The sequence below is a fragment of the Pinus tabuliformis genome, chromosome 5_2 (assembly GCF_031772625.1).
Source record: "Pinus tabuliformis cultivar Carrire ecotype Pingquan chromosome 5_2, CPIR1, whole genome shotgun sequence".
Taxonomy (NCBI): Eukaryota; Viridiplantae; Streptophyta; class Pinopsida; order Pinales; family Pinaceae; genus Pinus; species Pinus tabuliformis.
The window spans coordinates 161,353,840-161,369,198 of NC_142306.1; the positions used below are offsets into that span (position 1 = coordinate 161,353,840).

General features: G+C 39.1%; 2 protein-coding genes across 5 annotated transcripts in view; one reads left to right on the top strand and one right to left on the bottom strand.

Annotated features, from left to right (window-relative positions):
- LOC149158027 (phospholipid-transporting ATPase 1-like) overlaps positions 1-4,225 on the bottom strand; it is a 75,124-nt gene extending 70,899 nt beyond the window's left edge. The window contains exons 1-3 of one of the 4 annotated variants that reach the window (XM_089436094.1): positions 3,749-4,223; positions 3,537-3,651; positions 1,474-3,385 (exon numbers count right to left, since the gene is read on the bottom strand). In XM_089436094.1, coding sequence (XP_089292220.1) covers positions 1,474-3,226 — 1,753 coding nt within the window. In that variant the 5' untranslated portion in view covers positions 3,227-3,385; positions 3,537-3,651; positions 3,749-4,223. Of the gene's footprint in view, positions 1-1,473; positions 3,657-3,748 lie in introns of all 4 variants that reach the window. The other 3 variants (XM_089436093.1, XM_089436092.1, XM_089436091.1) reach the window with 3 other exon arrangements.
- A 1,847-nt stretch (positions 4,226-6,072) lies between these two features.
- LOC149158028 (FRIGIDA-like protein 3) lies at positions 6,073-6,867 on the top strand. Its single transcript, XM_089433858.1, has one exon. It carries the CDS (start codon positions 6,073-6,075, stop codon positions 6,865-6,867), a length of 795 nt encoding a protein of 264 aa, XP_089289984.1.
- Positions 6,868-15,359: the final 8,492 nt, after the last annotated feature.

Here is a 15,359-nt window from a genome sequence, read left to right on the forward strand (position 1 = left end):
GTGGGACCTCACCTTGCCACACGAGATCTCAGCAACAGATCCGTCTCAGATCTGTTCCTGGGAGACGGACTAGGTCCTACAGCATTCAGCAGCGCGTGAAGCCCCCCAGGAAACGATTTAGTGGACAGTACGCACTTGCCACCGGCTCTTCATCGGGCTAACAGACTTTGTTGAGTTTCTTCAGTGTTATTCATACAGCCTCGGATGTTAAGAGAAATGGGTCTGATCCTCAGACCTATTAGCTCCTGGATCTTCTCCGTTAGGGCCAGATGTTGATTTACTTCATGCATTGTATCTTTTATAGGAGACTGTTTGGTTCTTCCGCTTTGTATAGACATCATTGTACTCAACAGTCCCTTTGGCCTACTTTGTGGTCATTAGTTGGACATAAATATAATTATCTTATCTTATCTTTTCTTTATCACATCTGGATTTCAACTTGACAGATCTAAGTTTTCTATTCAATCAATGAAGCTTTTATATGAACTTAGACTAGCAAGAAAGAAATGTTAACACACCTAACCTTTTGCATCAATAGTAGTTTTGTATGGCATTAATATTTCTATCATAAGAACTAATATTGATTTTATCTTGAGTTGCAGCTCTCATCAGACTGGTTCATCAAGAATGAATGGGCAGCACTGAAAACTGATATTAGCCTAATGGAAGCAATTAACTCGCTATCCACTTCCCTCCACCTAGGGAACCCCCAACTCCCCACCCAGCTCCTACCCCGTGCCTGGCCTCCTGCATGGTCTTGGGTGTATTTCCTTTTTGGATACAGGGAAGATGAACCTACTGCTTAATAAGGTAAGTCCAAAATAGCCTGCACTAAGATTTTCTGAATGGTGAATAGAGGAACACTATTATGTGACAGGTTCCAGAGTAGATGATATAGTAGAATGTTTACAACAAGGGATGTTTATGAATCAATCATGATAAAAGGGAAGGAAGTTTATCGAGGACATGAAAACTGGTTCTAAATTTCCATCCGGGTTCTTACTTCTAGGACTCAGAAGCTTTCTTGTTAAGAAAAAACATTATGTTTACAATTAAAGTTTGGTAGAATTTAAAATAGAACGGATTTTCCAAATACATGAAGAACAATTCTAAATTATTTTTTTTATTATTAATCCTAGGTACCAAAAGCCTTCGTGCTGAAATAGACACCATAAATTAGTCCACTCATTCACACACTTGAAAAACTTTTACAAGCCAATTTTAATGCTGCAACGTTATTTCATGATAATTTAGAATGGTCTCTGTAGAGGAAAGCATGCTCTCAAACAAGGCTTAAGCATCCAGTGCTGATGATTGGTTGAACGTGCAGATCTACGAAAAAATAAATGTTTGAGTTGCATTTGACAAACATTGCCCTCCCCAGAAAGTATCCAAAAAGATAAAAAAATAACATAAGAACCTTTCAAAATAAACATGCTGAGGATTAAATGCAAAGAGGAGTATTTTCCAAACCTGCGATGCTTTCCTTCTCTTCATGCCTGCCAGTTGATTCTTGGCCCACAGAGTCCATCGTAACTTTCCCATTGCAGTAATTCACCCCATATATACTTGCATTACGAAATTCCATCTTGTTCTCTGTCAGAGTACCCGTCTTATCAGAAAATACATATTTTATTTGACCTAAGTCTTCATTTATATTTAATGAACGACACTGGAACCTTGAATTTGAATTGCTGTCATACATCCTTGTATCCCCAATCATGAAATACGACTGCCCCAAACGGACCAATTCCATGGATATATATAGGGATATTGGAATCATTATCTGAAAAACTATCACAGAACTCAGAAATGAGATAAGGATTTCCATGAGTACACCAAAATAATTGCATTTCTCTCCATTGTCATCACCGCTAGTAAAATACTTCTTCCTAAAATATGGAGAAGTATCAAGTTGGTCCCTGTGGCGCTCTAGCCACTGACCCATTCCTATTGCAACAACTGCACACATAATGAATAGAAAGACAGACAACCACAATGTCTCTCTGTTCATGTATGCTTCCAATCTGCTTCTCTTCGAGGGTGTCCCTGAGCTATTCAGCATTGCTTTTGTTTCTTGGCCAGCATAAACAGCCACCCCCACTGCCCAATCAGTATTTTTCAGCTGACAACCCCGGAGAAGAATATTGGACGGTACAAGAGGAATGCTTCTCCCACCAACTTCAACTTCCATGTTCGCAACAAAACCATATATGTTTCTGTTTGGTTGTTCACAACGAATGATGCCCGAAGGAGGTTCCGTTTCAGGCTTCTTCGATGCAGTCTCTTGCCTCGCATATCTGGTTTTCAGATTTGACTCCCCATCGAGATTAATGGTCTGAACATATGCAATTCCACTCGGGTCACTTGTTCCTAACAAAACCATATCACAAGAAATTGTTTCAGTCGCATATACCTTTAGAACTTCCCCAACCCTGACATCCTTCCACTTCTTGTATTGAAACTGACCGCCCTGCAGCACCTCTACCAACCTGTTATTTTCTTTCCTATCAGAACGATGCCTGCGCCAATCCTCATACCCATCTTTGATGGCCGTCACACATAAAACAAACAGAAGAGGGAAAAGTGATACAGTCCTCCCAAAAACTGCAAGCCAAGGAAGCTGATTCAAAGCAGCAATTACCAGAAAGTAGATATATGCAACACGATGAAACTGAACAAATAAATTCTTTGGCAAAAATGTGATGACAGTGTACTTGCTAGTCCGGATCTCATTTCCTGTGAACTCATATTTGTCATTTGTGAACTCCGGATCATTGATATGAATCACCCTCTCATTTGCATCACCTGTAGTAGAATTTTCTGTCCTCGAAGGTTTTGATCCGTGGTGCCCCTTTGCTAAATCTGCTTGCCGTCGCGCGGCCTCGGTTTTCTGGGGAGAAGGAATGTTTGTTGTGCTGGAAATTTCAAATGTGCCTCGATTCGATAACCCTGGAGGACCGCCGTGGAGCTCCGATGAATAACTTTCAGGCTTTGACTTTGAGGCATGGCATTGGGTAGAATTCGCATTCGCACACTGTTCCAACTCTAAAGCCTGCCAATCGTCTCCTAAAGAAAAGACACCCTGCTGAGTTTCCCAATCATATAATTCACTGACACGAATCGCATCTGGGTTGTGATTCTGTCCAGGATTTTTGTTAGGGCTTGAACCTGAACCCCGTATTCCAGGCATCGAAGGACCGTTAGTATTATCAAAGGAAGGCATCTCGAAGAGAAACTGAGATTCATCCCTGCTCGAATTCAAAGATCGAATCGGAGGAGAGATACAGGAACCATTTCCATTACGAAGGCAATCAAAGCTTCCATTGTTCAATGGAGGAGAAACGGAAGTCACCGTGAGAGGTGACGACGACAGCAGTAAAGGCTGGTTGGAAGTCATAATTGTGGATTAAAACAACATCGTAAATGCATAAATCTCCAGATTTCTCAAAATACCAGCATCAAAGATAAAGATAGCAAAGCACTGAAAATCTAGAAGCAGGGAAGAATTGGAGGCCCGGAAATGATCTCCTCACCTTCCGTTCTAGGCCAGAAAGTATTAATCACTGGAATTTGAAATAACATGAGATTGAAAGCCATTTCCTTTAACTTGCCATTTTGCACACTCAACCAGCATTTCCTCCTCAAACTCTAGCCTTGGAAAACATAAAGTGGAGATCAAATCTCTAGCGTCGCAGCACTAGTAAAGAAATAGCAAATTAAAGCAAGCAAGTCGGGGTTTTCTTACCTCGGCAATGCCCCCATGTAAACCCTAGAGAGTTTCGACATCCACTCAAAATACGCCATCTGAAACACCAATCTGGCCCCAAATCATGACATATTTAAGATAACCATTCATCTGAAAGTTATCGGTCCCACTCTTGCTCTTCTCGCGGTTTTCTCCGCGATCGAAGATGCCATCGCTTTCCCATCTGTTTCCTGAAAATTTCTTGCAAGTGAAAGCGCTTTCCCGTAGTCAAGAAACGGATGACTGTCTCTGTTGAGAATCGAACCTGGAACCTGCGTGTGCCGATGACGAAGGCTTGCGAGCCCCTTCTCAGTACTTTTCTCGGGCGTGTACTAAATTATTCCCTGTGCCTTTTTTGGTGATTAATTTTGTGTTGCGGATACATTTGCTTGACTTGTGCCAGTTCCACCAGACGAGGAGATCACCAGTGCAGCACGACGTGACGACCACCACGGCCGATCCGTCAGCTGAACCTGACGGACGATGACGGACCTCCGTTTCTGTCGAATGGCACGTGGAAAGGAAAGTTGTGCCACGCTGGAAACTGACATGCCAATTTCGTAGATGCTGACGGTGGTGGTGAGGGGTATTTATGTTTTGAACTACCAGCGTGGCCACCTGATGTAGCCTGTCTTTTTCCCTACAAATCACATCATTCGTTAAAGACGACGGGGGATCAGGATCGGGATGGGTACACGGTAAATAACGTCATTTTTGTCTTCAGATAAGGTGGGCACACTAGGTATATATAGGCTGTACTGGATTTCCAGGGTCGGGTCCTCGGTCACCCGGATCCGGATAGGATTGAATTTAATTTAATTGCTATGTCATAGTAAGGGTTAATCCAACCACTATGACAATCATATTACTAATTTCTTGATCAAGATTCATGGTAAAAAAGGTAGGTTTATTGGGAGGGAAACTTAGAGATCGTGATGTTTGTTTTGGTCTGTAGTATAGGTCTTTTAAACTCGTGAACCTCATTAAAATTTATTCAATTCAATTTAAATAATTTTTATGTCACAATTTTATTCTCATAGATGTTTGGAATTTCCTACCTGAAATGAAATACATATTTTTTATTATTATTTTTTTTTCTATAAATAATTTTTTATCTCTTTAAAGTCTAATAGACTATACAAGTTTTAATGGACTTTAATCATATTTGTACAGCTGGTTTAATGATTAAGAATATATGTTTTCTTATTAGAGAGGTATGGTATGTATATTTTCATAAAATATGTATCTCAATTTTTATACATGAGACTCTTGTCTCGTAAATAAAGGAGTTTTGTACATCAATTTATTGTTTCACTATGTTGTAATCATACGTTAGATTATTAATAGCACATATGCATCAATAAAGGTGTCTTGCATATCAATTTGTTGTTTCACTATGTTGTAATCATACTTTAGATTATTAATAGCACATATGCATCAATAAAGGTGTCTTGCATATCAATTTGTTGTTCACTATTTCGGAATCATACTTTAGATTATTAATAGCACATCTGCATCAATAGTGAATGCCCATAAGGATTATTAACCATGTAAACATCTCTCCTTCATCAACTACACATTTCTCATCCACCAACTATATAGACATTTTTAATTTCATAATTAATAGTTGAACAATTAAAGTATTGAATGGTAGGGATTAAAATAAACCAGCATAGATCCATTTTAAATACGGATCTAACATGAGCCGAGAGGGATCAAATTTCTTCATGTGCATGTTTTTTATGCGCTGACATTATTTAAATGTTTTGTATAGTTATTTAATTTATTTATTTATTTTCAAAAAAAGAAAATGGTCAGCATGAGAAAATTTTCAAAATTTTAACTTTGATGATGGACGGACAGCGTTACACAACATACTGGGTTGTAGAATGAGGCTCTCGACTCAACTAGCATAGATTCGTCTTAACTAAGGATCTACTAAGCATTGAGAGGGATCAAATCTCTCGAGGTGCAAACTTCTTTTTGAATGCAAAACTTAAGGAAAGGTTTGCACCCCGATAGATTTGCTTCCTATCTTCGCTTGATAGATCCTTAGTTAAGATAAATCTATGCTAGTTCTCAATAATATTATTTATATTATATTATTTTTGCATCTCTATATATAAAAGTATTCTCATTTTTAATTTTATTAAAACTTTCCTTTAATCTCTATGGAATATCCACGAAATATTTTTAGTAGTGGTGAGGATAGAGAGTTTAAATATATCTCAAAAGTAATTATAACCTTTTTGTTTTTAGAAGATTTTAGGATAATTACTCTGACTGAAAACTGGGTTCTCATAGACACACTGTAAACACACGCTATGGAGGTTGGCATGGTTCTTGAGTATGGCAATGGAGAGCCCCTGCCTGTGAGAGAAATTCTGGAGAATGCCAACAAACATTACCCAGGGCCAGACGCAGAAATGGCAGGAAAAGTTGACGCTTGTGAGGGGTGCCCTAACCAGCAAATATGTGCCACTGCTCCCAAAGGGCCTGATCCAGCCGACAAGCTCCTCTGTGAGAAAATGGACGCCGAGGGTCTCTGGAGATTCATCGTGGAACCGAGAAAAGTCGTTTCAGCACTTAGGGTCGAGTTGTTGTCAGTGCTAGAGAGTGCCATTGATCCTGCTCGGCTGGTTTCACAAGCTCTCAAGGGTTTTTATGACAAGGGTAATAGAAAAATAGAGAAGAAGGACTCGGGTCTTGGGCACCAGAGACGAGCCTGTTCTTTGTTGCTAGAATTGATTCTTCCCCTCCTGGCAAACTCTATAATGGGAGCCGAGCAACCCGTTGTGTCTCAGAGAACTAAGGAGCAGGCAAGGTTTATCACCAAAGAGTGGAAGTCGAGGATCGATGTTGATGTGGATCCCGCCAATAACGCCAAGTCCTTGCAGGTACAGGCATTCCTGCAGCTAGTAGCTACTTTCGGCATTGTCGTTGAGTTTCCGGAAGATGATCTCTACAAGCTGCTTCTTACGGTATCAAGGCGCAGGCAGATTCTGAAGCTCTGTGGTGCTCTCGAGCCTACAGAGAAAATGCTAGATCGAGCCCAACACCAAGCAAATCCAATCAATCCTGACCTGGATCTGATCCAAATCTTCATAAAATCACCTTAAGGAAAGAGTATCTGCAGGAGAATCACGAGAGGGAGATGGATCTAAGATTTAAGACACGAAATCCAGACAAACTTAGGCATACCAGCAAGCATGCAAAACCTTATTTACACAGGACACGGCCTACAAGATAACCACACACTATAGGATTATGGTATTGACATAGACTCAAATATCATGGTCAATCTGCGGCTGCGAGGAGGATGCTCTGGTATCAGTGCAAGGGGCACTGGCACGTTTAAGGACGCAGTCAAAGGAAAGGAAAAAGCCTAAACCAATCCAATATTATCCCCTAATCTACCAAGGCCCTACATAATGGAGCAAAAATCTCATAATCCCACCTACACAGTCTCAATACCTAAGGTAAATCGGTTGTACTCTAATTTTCTTACCAAAGCAGTCATATGCAAATTTAATGGGTTATGTCCCAAATCTGATCATTTGCACCAATGGATTTTTGTTGCTTGGTCACAAACCTGTGAATCCTTTTATGTTCCAAAGGGTTTTTTTATTGTTAGATTCACCACAGTTCAAGAAAAGGAATATATACTCAATAAAGGACCATGGTTCAGGGGCAACGCAGGGCTCTTCATGACCCCTTGGTGTTGGAAATAATACTAGGGGGGGGGGTTGAATCAGTATTATCAAATCAACCACTTTTCAATTTTCATATTCTGATTCATATACGCTACTTCAGTTAAAGATATCTGCATATATACGCGACTGAGTTAAAAGCAACTAGCGTACATCCAGTAAACTTTATGATTTAGTTAGTTCATCTTCAATGAATGCATCAGAACATTGTTAACCATATGAACAGTAAACAGAACAGATCATCACACATAAAGAGCACACATGAACACCATGATATAAGGTGGAAACCCAATGTGGGTGAAAACCACCTGCTGCAATTTGTTTATATCTTCCTTTAATAAGAAACTTCTTTTACAATGTATTGGTGCAGTCCTTTACCAGCACGCAGGCTGCAACCTGCAGAAGGCTACAACCTTCTTAGCTCTTGTACTAGCCGATCCATTTACTAGTACGTAGGCGCCGGCCTACTGAAGGCTCCAACCTTCACTCGTTTTCCAGCTGCTCCTGCAAGGGAGCTACAACCCCCTAGCTCTTGTACCGGCCGATATGTTTACCAGTACGTAGGCGCCGGCCTACTGAACTCCACAATCTTCCCGGGACCACGTTTCATACATTTTCATACTGGATCCACAAAACAATCACCATTGCAATACAATCATCAATCTCTGAATCACCCAATACTGAAACCCTGTCAACAACACCGTCACCAAAACACAGAACAGAACACTGAACTCTGCAACAATATTCAGAACCAACCTTCAACTTCAAATATCATACTTCATATTGTATACGCTACTCGGACGAACCCAGCTTGCGTGTATATGCGCTTTTACCAAAGACAACCCGCGTACATATCTGCAAATTCTAACTTATAGCTTTGCAGCTATTTCAGACATCAGAACATAACATTTACAGAATAAACATGCGCCAATAATTCAGATCTAGTCTATCCATAATCATACCATATAATCATAAACATTCCAAGCCTTAATATCCCGATCCATCATCCATCATCATCCGCATAGGTGCATCCTTGATTCAGATCAAGCTAAGCATCACAAACCCATAACCAGCATACTAGATCTCACACTTCATCAAATATTCATCACCTTCTCACACCTCTCTTGGCCTAATGATCTTCTCCTTATATAGGTTTAGGCTTCTCTCAATACCATGGCCCAAAACCATGTTGAACCAATATTGTGGACCCAATACCTGGGGTTAACACTTCGGACCAAATACCACGGACCAATACCATGGACCAAATACCACAGACCAAAACCATGGTTTCCGACATGTGCGCGCCTTTCCTTCTGTGAACCTGCGTGTGTACGTGTACGCGCATTTTGCTCCGCTAACCCGCGTGTATATGCACTTTCATCACAGTCAACCTGCGTATACCTCTCTCTTGACCTACTGCACTATGATCTGAGTTGCCATCAAGGACAACACTTGTATCATACCTCTGAGTGAGTTTCCATCAAGGACAACACTTGAATCACAATGCCAACAATCTCCCCCTTTGGACTTGATGGCAACAACCATACCAAGTCACTCTCCCCCTTTGACATCAAGGGCAAAGGGCGGACCAAGATATTCTCTTCTTTAATCTCCATATGTTGTCCATACTCCCCCTGAGTACCTGCTGAAATCTCTGATTGAGCTCCCCCTTTGTACATGCCAAGATGTTCCAATCCGTCCATGCTCCCCTTGAGCACATGCAAGGTCTGCAAAGGCATAACATGACTCTATACATACATCAGTCTCCCAATCAAGTGGGAATACACCGTTTTGACTCATCCACCCAACCAAGTGGGGATATACATGATTCAAATTACATCATTCATCCCATGCATAGTGGGGTAACACAATACATCATATGACTCACAAAGACCAAGGACCTAAACAAGACCATGATAGTTATCAGCAACTATCATACACCATATGATCTATCATTAGCATCCAGACTTGTAACCTGCAATCCATTCTTTTGGCCAAGCAAGATATGTCAATAAGCATCATCACCATAGACTTCTAACCATAATGACAACAATGCATTATTTGAAGTATATGCTCCCCTTGAACCTGTGCCATGCCATCATCAAAACAATGACTAAATCATATCAGACTTCTATACTGCTGCTTTTATTCAGAACATCATATATGTGACTGTGCAGCATATAACTCGCGTATATACGCGACATGTCTTCATGAAACCTGCGTATGAGATTTAGAACACTGATGTTCCACACTTCTAGCTTCCTCTGAATCTGTCATGTCTGTGTACTCTGCTATGCCACATCTTTCTGGTTGTACTTCCTTTTTCTTCCAAATCTTCAACTATGATGATGTTTTCTTCTTTTGGTTTGGTGTCCACAATCTTCTCCTGCATTCTTTCGCTATATGTCCAAGCTTGTTGCATGCATAACATCTTACATGTTTCATATTCCTCCTAAAACAGTCAATGGCTTTGTGACCAAACATATTGCAAGCAAAACAATATCCCTTAAAGAACCTGGAACGTGATGATCTTTCTGTTTGACGGTCTTGAAACATTCTACTTCTGCATCTGGCTGCAGCATGTCCAAGATTATGACATACATAACATTCAACATTATTCATTGGAGGAAATAATTGTCTATCACTCCCAAAGTTAGGAGCAAAAGATTTTCTTTAAGGAATTCCTTTCCTTGGCTGTTGATGGGGTTGTCTACTTATCTCCTTGTTGATCATTTTTTATTTCTCATTAGAGTTCCTTGCCTCACCTTGTGAGCTAGATTCACCTTTAGCAGATTCATAAAAACCAAGACCAGTTTTGATAGCAGGCGACCTTTGACTACTAAGAATATCATCCAAGATCTTAGTACTATCTTGAAATCGTAATAGCTTATCTTTTTCCGCTAATTTACCTTTCAAGATATTTACCTCAACTTGATGTTGTTCTTCCTTTTCCATACATTGCTTCGTCAAAGTTTCTTCAGACTTTCTTCCTTCTTCCACTTGTTGCCTTAGTTTGAGAATCTCATTTTCTTGTTCTTCATTCAGCACCTGCAGCATTTGTCGTACTCTGGAGGTACATCCCAACTGAGCTTTTAAGTTGATAATTTCTTCTTTGAGGGCATTCTCCCATTGGCTAGTTAGATCTTGTTGATCTATGATTTTATCTGATGCTTCATTTGCTTCAACCTGAGGTGATTCAGGCTCTGAATACTTGCTTCCACTCAATAGCAGGCTGTCATTGTTCCTTTGAGTTGTCTTCTTCTTTTGACGCGCTTTCTTTCCCATTGTTCTACGGATCTCCTTCAAGCGATCAAGCTTCTACCAAAGGACCTGCTCTGATACCAATTGTTGGAAATAATACTGAGAGGGGGGTGTGGGGGGTGAATTAGTATTATCAAATCAACCACTTTTCAATTTTCATATTCTGATTCATATACGCTACTTCAGTTAAAGATATCCATGTATATACGCGACTGAGTTAAAAGCAACTAGCGTACATCCAGTAAACTTTATGATTTAGTTAGTTCATCTTCAGTGAATGCATCAGAACATTGTTAACCATATGAACAGTAAACAAAACAGATCATCACACATAAAGAGCACACATGAACACCATGATATAAGGTGGAAACCCAATGTGGGTGAAAACCACCTGCTGCAATTTGTTTCTATCTTCCCTTAATAAGAAACTTCTTTTACAATGTATTGGTGTAGTCCTTTACCAGCACGTAGGCTACAACCTGCAGAAGGCTACAACCTTCTTAGCTCTTGTACTAGCCGATCCATCTACTAGTGCATAGGCATCGGCCTACTGAAGGCTCCAACCTTCACTCATTTTCCAGCTGCTCCTGGAAGGGAGCTACAACCCCCTGGCTCTTGTACTGGCCGATATGTTTACCAGTACGTAGGCGCCGGCCTACTGAACTCCACAATATTCCCGGGACCACGTTTCATACATTTTCATACTGGATCCACAAAACAATCACCATTGCAATACAATCATCAATCTCTAAATCACCCAATACTGAAACCCTGTCAACAACACCGTCACCAGAACACAGAACAGAACACTGAACTCTGCAACAATATTCAGAACCAACCTTCAACTTCAAATATCATACTTCATATTGTATACGCTACTCGGACGAACCCAACCTGCATGTATACGTGCTTTTACCAAAGACAACCCGCATACATATCTGCAAATTCTAACTTATAGCTTTGCAGCTATTTCAGACATCAGAACATAACATTTACAGAATAAACATGCGCCAATAATTCAGATCTAGTCTATCCATAATCATACATATAATCATAAACATTCCAAGCCTTAATATCCTGATCCATCATCCATCATCATCCCCATAAGTGCATCCTTGATTCAGATCAAGCTAAGCATCACAAACCCATAACCAGCATACTAGATCTCACACTTCATCAGATATTCATCACCTTCTCACACCTCTCTTGGCCTAATGATCTTCTCCTTATATAGGTTTAGGCTTCTCTCAATACCATGGCCCAAAACCATGTTGAACCAATACCTTGGACCCAATATCTGGGGTCAACACTTCGGACCAAATACCACGGACCAATACCATGGACCAAATACCACGGACCAAAACCATGGTTTCCGACATGTACGCGCCTTTCCTTCTATGAACCTGCGTGTGTACGTGTACGCGCATTTTGCTCCTCTAACCCGCGTGTATACGCACTTTCATCACGGTCAACCTGCGTATACCTCTCTCTTGACCTGTTGCACTATGCTCCGAGTTTCCATCAAGGACAACACTTGTATCATACCTCTGAGTGAGTTTCCATCAAGGACAACACTTGAATCATAATGCCAACAATTGGTTCCCAGAATTTGATGCCAACACAATGGTGGTATCAAAAATGCCAGTTTGGGTCAGATTACACAACCTCCCATTACACTTCTAGCATCATCAAGTGTTAGAAGGTATAGGAAACTCCCTGGGGAAGTTCATAAAGATTGATCAAGGCAGATTCACAAGGGGCATATTCACTTTTGCCAGGATATGCGTCGAAGTAGACCTTAGTTAAGGACTACCCGACAGTATTACTTTGATCTTCAATGACACACACTGGACATAACCTCTGGATTACAAAAATACAGCTTTTCGGTGCCGTGGATGTTTGCAGACAAGCCACCTTCACAGTGCTTGCCCACAAGTTAAAAAAGATCCTGAAAGGAACAAAAAGCAACCCAAAAAACCAAGTCGTTGGCAATGCACAGACATTTTGGGAGAAGAAGCAGGACAAGCAGAAGCAAGAGAAAATAATGCAGAAAAGGATTTACAGAAGGACCAGAACAACACACAAAAGGAGGAGACAGACCATACCACTGCCTGCATTTTGAGGCCCAACAACCCCTTGTCGCATCAGGAGCCCCAAATAACAGGAATGGAAGTACACAACAGCAAACGAACTCATGGATCAGAGGGATCTGATTCTGACAAAGAATATCCTATACACAGATGAAAATCAAATGTCCATTGTAACTTCCACTCTCAACACTGGAGGTTGGAGAAAAGTGGAAAAGAAGAAAGGTAGAAAAGAATAGGTTGTTGTAATTTCTAGTTTCTTATATGTATTTTGATTTAACATAATCAACTTATTTTTCATATGTTATATTAGCATCTACAACATGTAATCTTGTCTTATGAATAAAATTATGATTTTTCCAAGGGGAATTTTTTTATTTTTTTTTTTTTTTATTTTTATTTTTAGATTTAATTAAAAATATGTTAAAAATTAAAATTAAAATAAAATATTTTGATTGTGAAACGAGTTATGGTTTTTGAGCATGTGGTATTGATAAGCCATGGTATTGTAACATACTCTATTTACATGATAATAATATCCATGGTAAAGTGGGGGCAAATATCTATGGTTAAGAATCTTGCTATATTGTAAGTGTATTGTAAGTATTAATTTTTTATGTGTTTATTAATTAAATTTAAATATGTTATATATGTTAATGTCATATGTATATTATGATTTTATTTTATCTAAAAAATTGTTCTTAATCTTATTAAGAAAAACAAAATTACAATATAACAAATTGAATTTTATATTTTATTACTTTTATCTTTTTATTATTAATTGAGCCAAATTTTAAATGTTTACACTCATGTATGGACACTACAGCATCTTCCCCATATTGGGCTTTATTTTACTTGTAACCTTTTATTGTGCCAAGAGGCGCTCTCTAGACCAATATGGTAGAGATGTTGTAATGGTTAACATTTTAACTTGGTCAAAAAAAAAAAACATCCAACCCCAACCTATATCCATCTTAACTCTAGATCTACCAAGTGCCGAGAGGGATCAAATCTCTTGAGATGCAAACCTCTTTTAGAATGAAAAGAGATTTGATCCCTCTCAACGCTTGGCAAATCTAGAGTTCAGATAGATCTAGGGTAGTTATTTTTTAATTGAGTCGAAATGTAAATGTTTATAAGCAAACTTATACATCACTATGACATCTCCCCCATACTAGGTTGTAGAGCGCCTCTCAACACAATAATATTGGATGTGTCCTTACAGTGCAATCTTGACTCCTTGTTGGATATGGTTTGTTGTGAGAGTGTGCAAATAATACTAACTTATTGGTTGTGTATCAAGCACAAATAAAATGGAAATAAGAACTAGAAATCATAGCTCTAATTTATGTATGCCAAACCCAAGCTTCCATTGTTCATGAAGTAAATAGACAAAGCAAGTGAATAAAAACATACAAAGAATAAAAAAATGTTTCCATTATCCAACAAAAATGGCCAAATAATACACCTATGAAGAGAGTTTGTTGAAAAGTTGTGGACTCCAACCCCTCCCCCCTTGTGATGGGTCTATGGATTCCTTAATGTGTGTAGATCCCCTCCTTAATGTGTGAGCAAAGTAACTAAAAATGAAATTCACTATTAAGAGGAAGAGATTCTCAAGGTTTCTATTGTGAATTCAACATGTCCTTACTATGAATGGATGGTTAACGAGTGGAGTGATCTTGAGACTTTATAAATAGGGAAATTAGACACCCTTTACATCATCTTCAATTTTTTTTTAAAGATGACCAAATTAATGCCAAGAATAACAATTAGGATGCACTTTGAATTCAATCTAAACTCCACTCCTTTCTTTTGCACGAAAGTGATTATATGTGAAAAATCTTGGAGAAACATTCAATAAATCTCTCACAGTACCCAACCAACCCTATAAAATATTTTACCTTTGAAATGTTATTTGGTGATGTCCATTCTCTAATTGCCTTGATATTTTTTGGGTCCATTGTTATGCCATTTTCTAAGATAATATAGCTTAAATAATGGATATAGTTCTAATGAAATGATCACTTGCTCAACTTTGCATACAACTAATTTACATATAGAATTGTAGTACTAATATGAAGTGTTATTGATGCTCCTATTATATCCTATAGTATATGATAATATCATCCAAGAATACAGTCGCAAACTTGTCCAGATACTCTTTGAATACTCCATTCATCAGACACATGAAGAGAACTAATGCATTTGACAACCCAAATGGAACCATTACAAACTCATAATGGCCATACCTTGTTTGAAATGTCACCTTTCTAATACCTTCTTCTTTGATCATCACCTAATAGTAGCTCGACATCAAGTCAATATTGGAAAACATCATTGTACCTTTCATCTAATCAAGAAGATCATCAATCCTTGGCAAATGATACTTGTTCTTTATGGCAACCTTATTAAACTTTCTAAAATCAACACACAACCTTAAGGTTCCATCATTCTTATTCACAAAAAGAACTAGGGCACCCTAAGATGATACCCCTGGGTGTATATACCCCTTTATTTAAGAGTTATTTTAGTTACATTTGTAATTCCTTC